At 34.5% G+C, this 13477-nt stretch overlaps 1 protein-coding gene across 2 annotated transcripts in view; it reads right to left on the reverse strand.

Annotated features, from left to right (window-relative positions):
• RAD54B (RAD54 homolog B) overlaps positions 1–13477 on the reverse strand; it is a 121708-nt gene that overhangs the window by 36682 nt on the left and 71549 nt on the right. For both annotated transcript variants that reach the window (XM_074200226.1, XM_074200228.1), the window contains 2 exons: positions 10737–10931; positions 4127–4405 (listed from right to left, as the gene is read on the reverse strand). In XM_074200226.1, the coding sequence (XP_074056327.1) occupies positions 4127–4405; positions 10737–10931 (474 nt within the window). The remainder of the gene's footprint in view (positions 1–4126; positions 4406–10736; positions 10932–13477) is intronic.

The following is a 13477-nucleotide window of genomic DNA, read 5'->3' on the forward strand; positions in this document are numbered from 1 at the left end:
TGCCATCAATTGTACCATCATAAATTTACTATTACTTGTAATAATAGCTAGCATTATTATTAAACTTTTATTGTTGCTATTCAGTCATTCAATCATGTCCAACTCTACAAGATCCCATGGACAAAGTCTGGAGTTTTTGTGGTAAAGATATTGGAGTGATTTGTAATTCCCTTCTCTAGTGTGTTTCCATTTTACAGAGGAGGAACTGAGGCAAAGGGAGTTAAGCGACTTGCCCAGGGTCACAATGCTAGAAAATGTCTGATTCCTAATTTTGAACCCAGATCTTCCTGACTCCAGGCTCAGTGATCTCTTCCCTGTGCTACCTAGCTGTCTCTATTAAACTTTAACAATATTCAAAATTTGTTATTTAAACTTCAATATTTACAAATCATTTTTAAAATATTATTTCATTTTGTCCACATGATAACCCCATGAGGTAGGTTCCATTGTTATCCTCATTTTACAGATCAGGAAACTGACTGGCTTGCCCAGGGTCTCATGGTATGTAAGTATCTAAGGTCATATTTGAACTGAGGTCTTTCTGACCCCAAATCCAGTCCTCTATCACTATGCTAACCTTAATACCAGGAAAAAGAAATTTCTGTTATCATGTATTACTAATAGAATTACTTTAAACATTATCAGGGTAGTATTAAGTTAGAGAACAATATTTAGGAAAAAAGCCTCATGCTTACTTATCCTTTATCTAAGTCCTGTTCAAATATCTCATTTCAGTATAGCAATAATCCTGTATACTTAAAGAGTTTCACTTAATGAACAGGTCCTGCCAGTTGGAAAGACTCCAAGTTGCATGCATCTGGCAACAAATGCCAAATATAGCTAAGTCTGGAAAGGCTTCATGCCATAAGGTTGGTAGTAGCAAGAAGTAACTGCATTTGATAAAATGTCATTTTCAGAAATATGAAAAATTAACATGGAAAATTAACTGAACTTCAGAAAGAAATTTTAAATTCTGTGAGGGTTTGAAATCAAGATAGATGGTCCAGTTACACTGCAGATAATAAAAGTAATTCAATTCAGCACATCTTCACTAAGTGTCTACAGTGGAGAAGGCATTATGCTAAGCAATGAGGTAACAAAGGCAAAGAAACAATAAACAGAACCCTCAAAAAGGAACTTACTGGAATTTACTGTATATCCATAATGTATGCATCATACATGTCAAATAAAGACTAAGAATTAAAGAAAAAGTAGAAAGGGAACAATAAAAAAGAAGACAAGAACCAGAATTTAAAGTGATATAAACTTTAGTGAAGGACAAGTTCTGGTATACATTTAGGGATAAAAAAATCTAGGTCTATATTGTTTAAAAAAGAAAAGAAAGAAAAAAAGCCATTATTGCCTATATCACATGTCAATTAATAAGGGAATAGTGGGCATTCAATGACAATTCATTTATATTTACTCCTAGACAACTTTATGACTCAGTAGATAAGAGAGCTGGGTCTGTTAAGAAGACAGCTTGAATTCAGGCTCAAGTTCAAACACTTACTAGTTGTGTGATCCTAGACAAGTAACTTTAACCTCAGTCAGCCTCAGTTTCCTCAACTGTAAAAATGGGACTAATAGTATCTATCTTACAAGGTTTTTGTGAGGATCAAATGAAATATCCGTACCTGGCACTGCTTAATCCCTTCTCTTACCAACTATTTTGTTTAAAAAAAAAAAGTGTACATATGTGTGTATGTATATTGTTTATGTGTATATATGTGTGTATGTGTGTGCATATGAGTAAATGTACACATGTGTGTGTGTGTGTGTGTGTGTGTGTGTGCGCGCGCCCTAGAAAATATGGTAACTTACCATTTTGGAGACCCAAAAGGAATGGAATACTAACAAAATTTCCAAGGGAAATGATTACAATAGCATTAAACACAATGTTCTCTAGCATATATCACAACTCTTCCATTTTAGGTAACAATCTTTTAATCACTAAAAAAGGAGATTAGCACTGAGATTCCAGCAGACAAGGTAACTTTCATGGTCAGTCTTTCAAGAACATGAAATAGAAGGTGACTACTGCAGCAGTTGAATTGGCCAGGGGAAAAAAAATTACTGTTTCTTCACCCTCCTTGGTGAGTCCTATAGAAATACTGGCAAAAACCTAATGCCAGAAATCTACAGAAGAGATACTTTTATAACTACACTGGGAGAGGTTTGGCAGGAATCCCTTTCCAATTGAGCCACATAGCAAAATCACAGTTTCACCAGTCTCCTGGCCTGGTGTAACACAGGACCTCTGACTTTAATTTCGGTGTCAATGAAAGACTGACACTAGTGGCAAAAATGAGGTACAGATAGAGCAGCATCTACAATAGATCTTTTGCTTATAAAGACCAATTATGATGACTGATTCTTGTTGTTGAGAACCAAATAACACCAAGCTATTTTAAAAAAAACTGGTAATGTCTAATGTACAACTTAGTCTAGTCCCAGGCATGCCACTATTATCCATATATCTTTGAGTAAGTAATATAACTTTTTGGCTCCTCAGTTTTCTTATTCATAAAATACATGAGGCTGGAATACATGATTCCCAAGGTCCTTTCAGTTCTTTGATTGTATGTTTGCAATAGGAAAAATGAATCAGCAAATGTGCCACCTGGGTTCTTTACACTTCTATTGTCAAGATAAGTGATATGCTTGCTTAGTATATGTGCTACATTAATTAAGTTCACATATTCTAAATTCCTTAGAATAAGTAATAAAATATTTGAAATTCTAAATATACTTGAAGTTCACATTCTTGTTTCTCTCTAGGGATCAAAGGGCAATAATAGTTCCTTATTTTGAGGAACTATTCCGGATTCATACCTGTAATCAAGGGGAAGTAAGGCCTAGTAGACACAGAGCAGGAGTTGGGGTTAGGTACATCTGGCTCTGTGACACCAAGGCAAACTGCTTGAACTTTCAATGGCCCACACCCCTTCCTCCCTCCCTAAGGCCCTAAGTTTCAGAAAAGTTGCTGAATTTCTGAATGTATTTACTAATCAATGAAATCACAGATCTAAACAAAAAATATTCTTATAATAGAGGCATATGGGTAGAAGTTTAGTATAAATTGTGTTTAGTCATTTTTTTTTCAATCATGCTGATTCTCTGTGATTCCCATCTAGGGTTTTCTTGACAAAGATACTGTAATGGTTTGCCATGTCCTTCTCCATCCTTCCTCCTCCTTACAGATGAGGAAATGGAGGCAAATGAGGGTATGCGCTTTACCCAGGGTCATATAATTAGTAAATGAGAATAAAAAGAATCATAAAATAATAGCCTAGATCATACAGTGCAAGCTCTTCATTTTTACAGATGAGGAAAATGAGACCCAGGGAGTCTGTGATGGACTAAAGGCTGCACAGGTAAGTGCCAGAGGTAGCATTTGAACCCAGGTTCTCCAACTACAAAGCCAGGGCTCTTTTCAATGCACAACATTGACTTAGTCATTTTCTTCCCTACTATATATAATAGCTGCTGGTTTACTCCCTCTGGAGCCTGTGTATAGTTTCCTAGTTTATCTATAAGTGTCTACTGATTACATAAGTTTATATTTGAAACACATATACCATATATATGAATATGTCTATATATACATATATATACTCATATATATATATATATTCAGATATAAATATAAATATGAGTGTCTCCTTGACTATTTCCAAAAATACTATACGTTCATTGTTGAGAAAGCAACTTTAAAAAGAAAAGAATCAAATGAAAATTTGACAAAAATTTTGACAATTCACATGGATCCAAATATTTCTTCAATCTTTAATAAGTTTTAGCATTATTGTAATCAATATGTACACATAATGTTTTGAATTCCATTGATATTACTTAATCACACATTTCCATGTAATATACTTAATACTACTCAAGGTTGAATACATTCTCTTGGCTCATACTTGGGCATTCCTTTGTTATTGGCATTTGGATTTTTTTCCAGGTTTCCAATTATAATAATATACTACAAACAAATGTACAAATTACTTTCTTTTTATTTGATATTATTTCTCTTTGGGCTTTTCAAAATTTCAAATATACACAGAAAGTATAGAAATAAAAGCAAAGATTTAAACACAAAACAAATTATCTTTAAAACCCTTACTTTGTGCATTTGGATCATGACGAGGTTTGAAATTTGGGAAATCATCTACAATCTTTTCCTTTGTGTTGGATTTGCAGATACTTTTCATTGGATTAGAAAAAGGCTTTTGGGTAAACTGTGAAGCTGTGAGGCATGTGCTCCCTATGCTGGACTGAAAACATCGGCCACTGTTATAATCATCTGAAGAAATTATACCCATGACTTCTATTTCTTTTCCACCAATCACTGTTGTTTCACCCTCATTTAAAGTGTCCAGATCTTTCAATTTATATCCAGTGCCTAAGGAGAAAAAAAGAAAAAGGGATTTAGTGCCTCTGAGCAGTGAAGCAATTTAATTAGAGACCAAACAGTATTCAATAGCTGATAATGAAAACAACTATTTTTGAATCTGAATAACCTTTCATGACTAACAAGAAGGAAAGTATACAAGATCTGCCCTTCTGAGTAAAAACCTAAAATAAATTAACTAATCATATAGGGATAAAATTAAGTAAGCTTTAAGGGAAAAAAAAAATCTAAACCAGAACTGACCAAAATTACTGGGGGGACAGCTGGGTGGTGCAGTGGATCGAGCACCGGCACTGAACTCTGGACTTGGGTTCAAATCCCAGCTTCAGACACTTGACACTTATTAGCTATGTGACCTTGGGCACCCCCCACCCCTCAAAAAAAGAACTAAACATGGAAGATAAATGTACAGTGAAAACATGTGGCAGGGAAAATCTCTAATAGTCATGGATTTCCAACAGAGCAACTGGTGAGCCACCTCTACCTCCAAAGCAGCCAGCTATCCAGTAACAAAGAACCTAAAGGTAAAGGGGAGAGTACAATAAGGACATTGAAAACAATCAGCAACAGTGACTGTTACCAGGACAGAGGTTCTGTACTAGCCTAAATGAGAGAGAAGACAGGCACTGCTAAGTACTAGGGATAAAAAGACAAAATAAAAACCTCCCTCATCTCCAAAAGCTTACACTAGAACAGAGGCAACAAATAAAACACACAAAAGCTTGAAAAGGCCAAGGCCTCCCATTGCATCCAGAGTCATGCCACTCATCCTGACCTATGTCTTGCCACTGCAAATAAAGACATCACTCTCCTGAAGACATAGGTCCTATAGGAGAACAAAGGATGAGGAAGAACAACAAACAACAACCTAAGGGGTGAAAGAGATATTATCAACTAAAGAGAACAGGAAAGGCTTTGTGGAAAAGAAAGCACTAGAGCTAAACCTTGAAAGGATTTGAAGAGGGAGAGATGAAATGCATTCCAGGCACAAGGAATAGTCCATGGAAAGGCACAAGAGGAAGGAGATTTCTTCTTTTAGGCTTCTTATTTACTCATTTATTTACCTCAAAGATCAGAGATAATTCTCCCCTCATTCTTCCTCCCCCCCCCACTGTATTCCTCTTCCATTCCTTTTCCATTTATCTTTTTAAGATCCTCCAAAACTAAACAAACACACTCCCAGGCTTTCTAATTAGACTTCTTCTATAACTCCTGAGAATGATGTGGTTCTGACAACAGCTATGTATTGTCTCCCAATATTAGAATGTAAACAAGTTGTCATTGTTTCTTCCCTTAAGCTTGTCCTTTTCTATTCCTGTTTCTAAGTACTATGCTTGTATTTAAAAGTTTCTATAAAGTTCAGGTCTTCTCATCGGAAATTCTTAGACAGTGTCTATTTCATTAAAAAAAAAAATCTATTTTTTTTTCCCTCCTGTAGAATTGTGCTCAGTTTTGAGAAACAAGTTATTTTTGGTGGTAAGCCTCTATCTTTTCTCTTCTGCAACACTGAATTCTAAGGGCTTGATTTCTTTATAGCAATGACATCTAATATTGTGTAATTCTGACAGAGGCTCTTCAGAACTTTAATTCTTTCCTGCTCCCTGTTTGTATTATTTTTCTTTGATCTGTAAACTCTGCATTTTGGCTATATTGTTCCTGGGAAATTTTATTTTTGAGTTTCTTTCTGGAGATGACCAATGAATTCTTTCTCTTTTTGTGTTGCTTCTAAGAGGCCTTGACAGTTTTCTTTTGATTTCTTGAAATATAATATCTTAAAATTATAGAAAAGGATAAGAGTCTATTATTGGATTCTGAATGAGGGAAAGAGAAAAAAAAGACAAAAAACACAATTATAAGACAATAGGCTGGAGGGAAATACACAATTAACAATCATAACTATAGAGGTGACAAATTCATCCATAAAATAGATTGGAAGGTAGAATCTAATAATCTACTGCTTAAAATATAATGTGCTTATAGAGGTAGCAAGTTGTAATGGAAAGAATGCCAAGCCTAGAGTCAGGAAGACCTGAATTCAAATTTGACATTAGACATTTAATAGCAAGGTACCCTAGACAAGTCATTAATTTGTTTGCCTAAGTTTTCTCATCTGTAACATGAAGATAATCATATTTAACTCCAAAGGTTGCTGTGAGGATGAAACAAGATAATAATTATATAGTACTTAATGTTTGGCATATAGTAAGCACAATAAATATTAATTATTATTATTTACAAAAGAAAATACATTGAAAGAGAGACATACACAAGAATCCAAACAAAGGTCTAGAGAAGAATTTATTATCCTTCTGAAGAAATAGAAAAAAGGCAGAAGTATCTAATATGATCCCAAACAAGCAGCAAAAATAGACCCAATTAAAAGAGATAGACAGGAAAACCAACTTTTTTGCTTAAAGGAGTCAACAGTGAAAAATAACACTTGTAAACAAATAGGAATCAAATGGAATAATATCTACATATTTAAAGGAAAAGTTAAATGAGTTACAGGGAGAAACAGACAACAAAAATACAATAATGGAGGACCTCAAATTAATCCTTTCAGATTTAGAAAATCTAAACAAAAAAAAAAAATAGCCAAAAAAAGAGTTAAAGTTCCTGAATAGAAAGGTTAGATATGATAGAACTCTAGAGATTATTGAATGAGAATAAAAATTAAATGAGAAATCATATAGTATTTTAACAAAGTTAAACTATTTACATTCCCAAATAAGAAGATGATATGCAACCCTAAGAATATTCTCATTAGGGGGTTAGTCTTTTAATTTATTGGGGGGTGTGAGACAATTGGGGTTAAATGACTTGTTCAGGATCATATAATTAATTAATGTCTGAGGCTGAATTTGAATTCAGGTGATCATCCAAAGTAAGCAAGAAATTTTTATGGTCAATTATGCTGAAAGTTTTCCAACTGAATTACTGGTATAAATCCTACCTGGTCATAGTGTGTGATTGTGGTGATATATCACTGCAATCTCCTTAATAATATTTTATATAAAATTTTTACATGAAGAGTCAAAAGGGGAAATTGGTTTATAGTTTTCTTTCTCTGTTTTTTTGCTTTCTCTGGTTGGTATCAAAACCATATTTGTGTCATAGGAGTTTAGTGCAACTCTTTAATCTTGTTTTTTCAATTAGTCTATAAATATATAAGAACTTGCTTGATTTTTGGAAGATCACATATTCACAAATACTGAAATTTTTTATATAGTCTTGAAATTAAGGAAAGAGCATTGGATTTTCAATCACATCTGAGTTTTACATCCAGTTCGATTATTTACAATTTGTATAACCTTGGGTCTAGATCACTTGTAAAATGAAAGAATTATTTTAGGTGATCATTAATGTCCATCCAGATCTAAATCCAACAAATTCTTAGGAATTGCCTTTTTAATCTTGGGAACAATATTATGATGATATCCAGTAGAGTTGAGTCTCAACAGCAAGGTGAAAGAATTTCAATATTTATCATGTCTCATAATGCCATCATGCTAAGTCTAAGACTATCAGTTGTAAGCAACTTAAAAGCACAAAAATTACAAACACTTTTTGTTAGTCTCCCCCACATCTTCTATCTTTCTTGATTCATAATGATCTTTCTTCATTAGGCTTAGCTGTTTGTTTACTCAATCAGTAAATTATTTCAATTCTATTATTTCTCCACTACAAACTTTCTGCCATAACACAAAGGGGTGAATATATCCATGGAGCACATTGAGATTCCAAAGATACTAGGAAACAACAGAAAAACCTCAATACCAAATTCAGAAATGTTTGACATTACTAATAGATGATTCTAGGATCTCCTTCAGTCTATTCGATAACACCAATAACTATAGTTAAGGACCAATTTTCTTCAATTTTAAGGAGATATGTTCAAAGATATAACAAGGATTATGAATTAATGATAAATTAAACTACTGGCAGCTCTTCCACTTCCCAAAGGTATATCAATTAAAAACATTTTAAGACATTAATTAAAATAGGGTGTTCTAGAAGCTCTAAACTGTGCTCTGGAAATTCATATAAAAAAGAAAGAAATATTTCACCCAACAACTTTCTGCAAAGTCAGCACAACAGCAGAGGATGATCTAACTGAACTAGGGCTTGTTACACACAGACTTGAATGGCTGAACTGTAGAATATGTAAAAAAGGATGAAAAATTGTCCCTTTCCCTGAAGACCTTCAAATAACAAGAATCAAATGAATGAAAGAATGATTTAAGACAGTATATTAAACAACTATTCAACTACAGTGCTTAGTTCTTCAATTCACCCTTCAGCCTACTCTCTACAATGTCTCTTCTTCCTTTCTGCCTGTCTCTCTGAATCTATTTGTCTGTCTGTCTCTGTCTCTCTCTTTGTTTTTTTTGTTCAAGTTTCTTATTCTACCACTATGAAACATATACTCTCAGCAAAAGTCTAGCACCAAACTTTACTGAGAAAACTGAGGCTGTCTCTCTGTATGTCTCTCACTGTCTCTCTCATATTCCCCCATTTCCATATCCAAATTTCCTCTGCATTATTACCCTATCTCTATGTCTTCATCCCCTGTTTCTGAGGAGGAACTTTCCCTTTCCTCTACCAATTCTCTAATTCTTGATTTCATCATCCCCTTCCTCCTCAATTATGTTATTCTTTTTCTTACATCTGCATCTGTCTCTCTCTAATAAATTATTCTCTTCTACCTATAAACATATCCATTAATCACTTAATTATTTTTTTTAGGCTTTGCAGATTTTTATTTTTAAACAAACCAACCAACCAGAACTGAAGTTTACATGCAAAGTGGTATATTTACCCTCCCCTCCCTGACTGGATTGGCTCTCCAGAGTTAAGAGTGAAAGCAGAAAGGCTCACATAGACTAATGAAATAAAAGCAGACTCCCAGGAAACTGTATGTGAGCAAAAAATATGGAGAGCAAGATGAACAAGCGGAGAATTCTACTGAACCTAGCTGTGTGGCTTTTGACAAGCCACTTAACCCCATTGTCTTGCAAAAAAAAAAAAAAAAAACCTAAAAAAAAAAGTATGAAAACTGCTTATGAACCGTTAAGGAAAGATAAAAATATTTTACTATTACCAAGTAGAATATGTTGTGACATTTTTACTTATTATAATCCTAAAAATTTTTTAGAAGACCTATACTTTTAAAAGATTATACAAGGGGACTTTAATATAGAGCTACATATAAATGTAAGACATGGAACTCTGAAAAGTCCACATAGATGAACTGTGCAAAGATAGCCTGAAAGTGCCCCTTTGAAATTCCCTTAACCAACTGTGGTGCCAAAAACATAAAGATGCTAAAACAGGAAGGTAATAAACACTATTGAAGTAAAGCGCCTCAAGGAAAAGAAATAAAATTGAGATATTAAGCATATTGTCCTGCCATGAATATTTTGAATTTTGACTCACTAAAGTGATTTGCTTAGCTTTACCCAGAGATGTGCAAGTATACACATGATGTAATTTTAAGTTTAATTTGTATATTTAATGTTTCCCCCCCACTTTCTTCAATCTAGACAATCAATAAAATAATAAAATAAGCCTGTAGAATGACTATTTCCAAGGTGTAAAAACTTACACTAAAAATTTAACAATTGGTTCTCTTGAGTCATTATGAACTGACTCCAGCAAATCCCTGGATAAATGCGGGAAGGGAATAATCATTTATTACACATCCATCACATGCTAAGCTCTATGCTAAATGTTTCGACAAGTATTATTTCTTTGGAGCCTCACTGTCCCAATAATCTTACAAGGTAGGTAACATTATGGACCACATTTTGCAGTTGAGGAAACTGAGGCAAAGAGAAGCTAAGTGACTTGCCAGATTTGAACAGGGCTGGACACTAAGCCACTAACTACCTTATAATCTTTCATCTTTCTGGGAAGTACCTCAATAATAATAATACATGAGGGGGGGTTAAGAAGTGGAAAGAGAAACTATATCCCACCCTCAGCAGAAACAATTAATCATAGAACATGTATCCTGTGGGATCTATGTTTATGTGCTATACTGCAGGAAAAAGAAAAGTTGAACCAAGATCACTTAAAAATATGCATTATATTACTTCCAAGCAGAGGGGAGCACAACAGCTCAGACTGAGGAGGCCTGGCACTGCCCTCCTTGGTCCTCTCAAGCACAATTCCACAGCCCCCTGCCAGCTCCAGTGGATTCCACACCCACTAGCTGCCTCTAGGAGCAGCCCTCAAAGCTATATCAGTCTTTCTTCTTAGCAGAAATGCACACTAACTGAGGAACACACATTCCCACTATTTCCCCACAGTATGAGATTACCTCTTCCAATGTCTCTGCCCTCCAAGTCCTTCAGGGTGAATGACCTTCCACTCACAATAAGGACAGCATCACCTTCCCACTTTTTGTGCTTCTTCTTTGAAACTTTACGCCAAACAACACTGAAATATTTTGTCACTAGGTGAGGTGCAGCTTCTTTTTCCTCTGACTTGGTTACTTCTTCTACTGCCACAAGTGCTAGAACCACAAAAATGCCAAAATGTTAAAGATACCAAAAGTGAACAGTTTAACATCTGAATGAAATGATTTAGAGATAACATTCAAAATGAAGTTATAAAAATTTTTAAGTAACTAATATGTTGAGGGATATTGACTATGAAAAAGAATTTGGCAATATGCATGATAAAATCTGTCTTGGAATTATGCTTGGAATGGTAATAAGAATCAGAGCATACTCTTGGATCAAGAAAGTAGATAAATGAAATGATCTTATTGTCCTATATAAATCAGCTGAGGTTCAATAACCTAATGCAATATTAATATAATCATCAGTACAAATTTTAAAGGCTAGAAACTCAATATCGAAGAATCTTATTTATAATATTAAAGAAACGGCTGGCATATACTTTAAAGAACCTAAAGAAAAGCAAAGTAATCAATATCTGAAAGTCTCCCACCTCAATCAGAATAACACAAGTATAAAACACTAATAAGACATCCCACTGACATGGTACTTTAAAGGTTACATTTTATATTCACAAAATCTCTGTAAACCAGGAAGTGAAAGGATTAAATTTACAAATGGAAAAACTGAGGCTAATGGAGGTTATAATTCCCCATGTCAGCTGATCAGTAAGTGGTGAACTAAGCCAGGTTTTCTTCAGTCCTTTGCCCTTTCCCATTATATCATGCTACAACTCAAAGTAGAAAAGGAATCAGTTCAATTTTTATTGAAATATTCTTGTCTGATGGTTAAGAAATAATCAAACTAACAGGAATTTGTGAAACAGAAATAAAATATTTGGTCAAAGAGAAGTGGGGGACAGTGAGTAGAAATGAGTCTGCAGTCAAGAGGACCCCAGTGTACAGATTTACTAGCTACATAACTCCAGGCAAATCATTTAACATCTTTCTATCTGAGATGTAAAGTTGGGACAATAACAACACCCACCTAACAAGGTTGTCACAAGGAGCAACTGAGATAGTGTTTGTAAAGCACTTAGCAAAGAGCTTGGTACAGGGCTAGGGCAGCTAGATGGTGCAGTGGATAAAGTCTTAGAGTCAGGAAGATGGGAGTTCAAATCTGACCTCAGGACATTTGACACTACTGTATTTTCCAGAAAACAAAATCTAATATAGCATGATTTTTTTTTAGGATGCTTGTAATATGAGCTCTACCCCTTAAAACAAACTCCAGTTAAGACTGTCAGCCAGAGAGACAGATTTAGTACGTCTGTTGCACACACGACAGACATATTTAATTATAAAATAATAACAATATATAATTAAATATAGATGAATAATATTATTGACATTAATACTTAAAATAAATGATAACATATATTATGGTTAAGTATTTGTAAATAATAAAGTGGGTGCCTTTGAATGAGAGTAAACCCTTATTTAAACAGATGAACTTGAAACTTAATGCTGAATGATCAGTCAGAAGACAGGCTCTGCAGGAGAATGTGAGGCTGGTGACTTAGTACAGCACCCTTTCACTCAAACCCAATTCTTATGTTTGTCACGGGATCATTGAACCCTATTTCATACATAAAGAACAAAACAGACTCAACCAAGTTTAAAAAAAAAAAGTGCAACCCTATAAATTATCAGTTCAGTTGAAAACAGAAATTCTCACAGCAAATATAGGTTTTAAAAAGAAACAAATGTCAAAAGAACCATTATTCTTCTACAGTTGACCATTTTTCCAAGTCACACAAAAGGCAGAGAGAACACAATACTATGGTATGTTTGATTTTTAAGTGCTTCATTCAAAAAAGCAAAGTGTAGCATTAGAAGGCTGTCCTTCATATAAGGTAAAAGTCACATTAGAACTGGAATCAAGTCACAACAAGACAAGTGAATTCAATAATCTCCTGATTTCAGTATGAAAGGCATAAAAAAGAGATCTGGATGCTTACAGAAGATGTTTAAGGCTATCATGAAGGACATCCTGGGCACAATTCAAATAAAAGAAGGATTTCCTATAGAAATAAGGATTTAGATTGATAGTTAGAACTTTGAAACCCAAAAATCATTTAGTCCATCCTCCTCCTCCACCCCATTTTGAAGATGAAGAAACTGGAGAGAAGGACCGAGAAGTGAGGCAGCTTGTAAATGTGGCCCATGCAGTAAATGGCAGTGTCAGATATCAAATGCGGTCCTTTGACTCTACTCTTCCCCTCTTCTCACTTCACCACACCTTTCCTAATGAACAGTTTTGAGTGACATTGGGCTGATTTCATTAAGCCCTTGAATGCTACAAGTCTCCCAGATGAAATACATTCCACTCAAGAGAGCCTGATCTGGCAAGGCAAACAGGAAAAAAAGCAATTGAGTGGAAAAAAGAAAAGCTCTAAATGCTCAAATGACAACATGTATCTGGATGAGGAGTCACTGAAAAAGTCCATACATATTATAGATAATTATCTATCTATATCTATATTTCCATCTATCATCTATCCACATTCAATAGGATCATTGAAAATGGGGCTGTTACTGATCAATATGACAAGAAAGGACAATGATCAATGTTGGAAGGGATATGGGAAATCTGGGAT

The sequence above is a fragment of the Macrotis lagotis genome, chromosome X, assembly GCF_037893015.1.
Source record: "Macrotis lagotis isolate mMagLag1 chromosome X, bilby.v1.9.chrom.fasta, whole genome shotgun sequence".
Classification (NCBI taxonomy): Eukaryota; Metazoa; Chordata; class Mammalia; order Peramelemorphia; family Peramelidae; genus Macrotis; species Macrotis lagotis.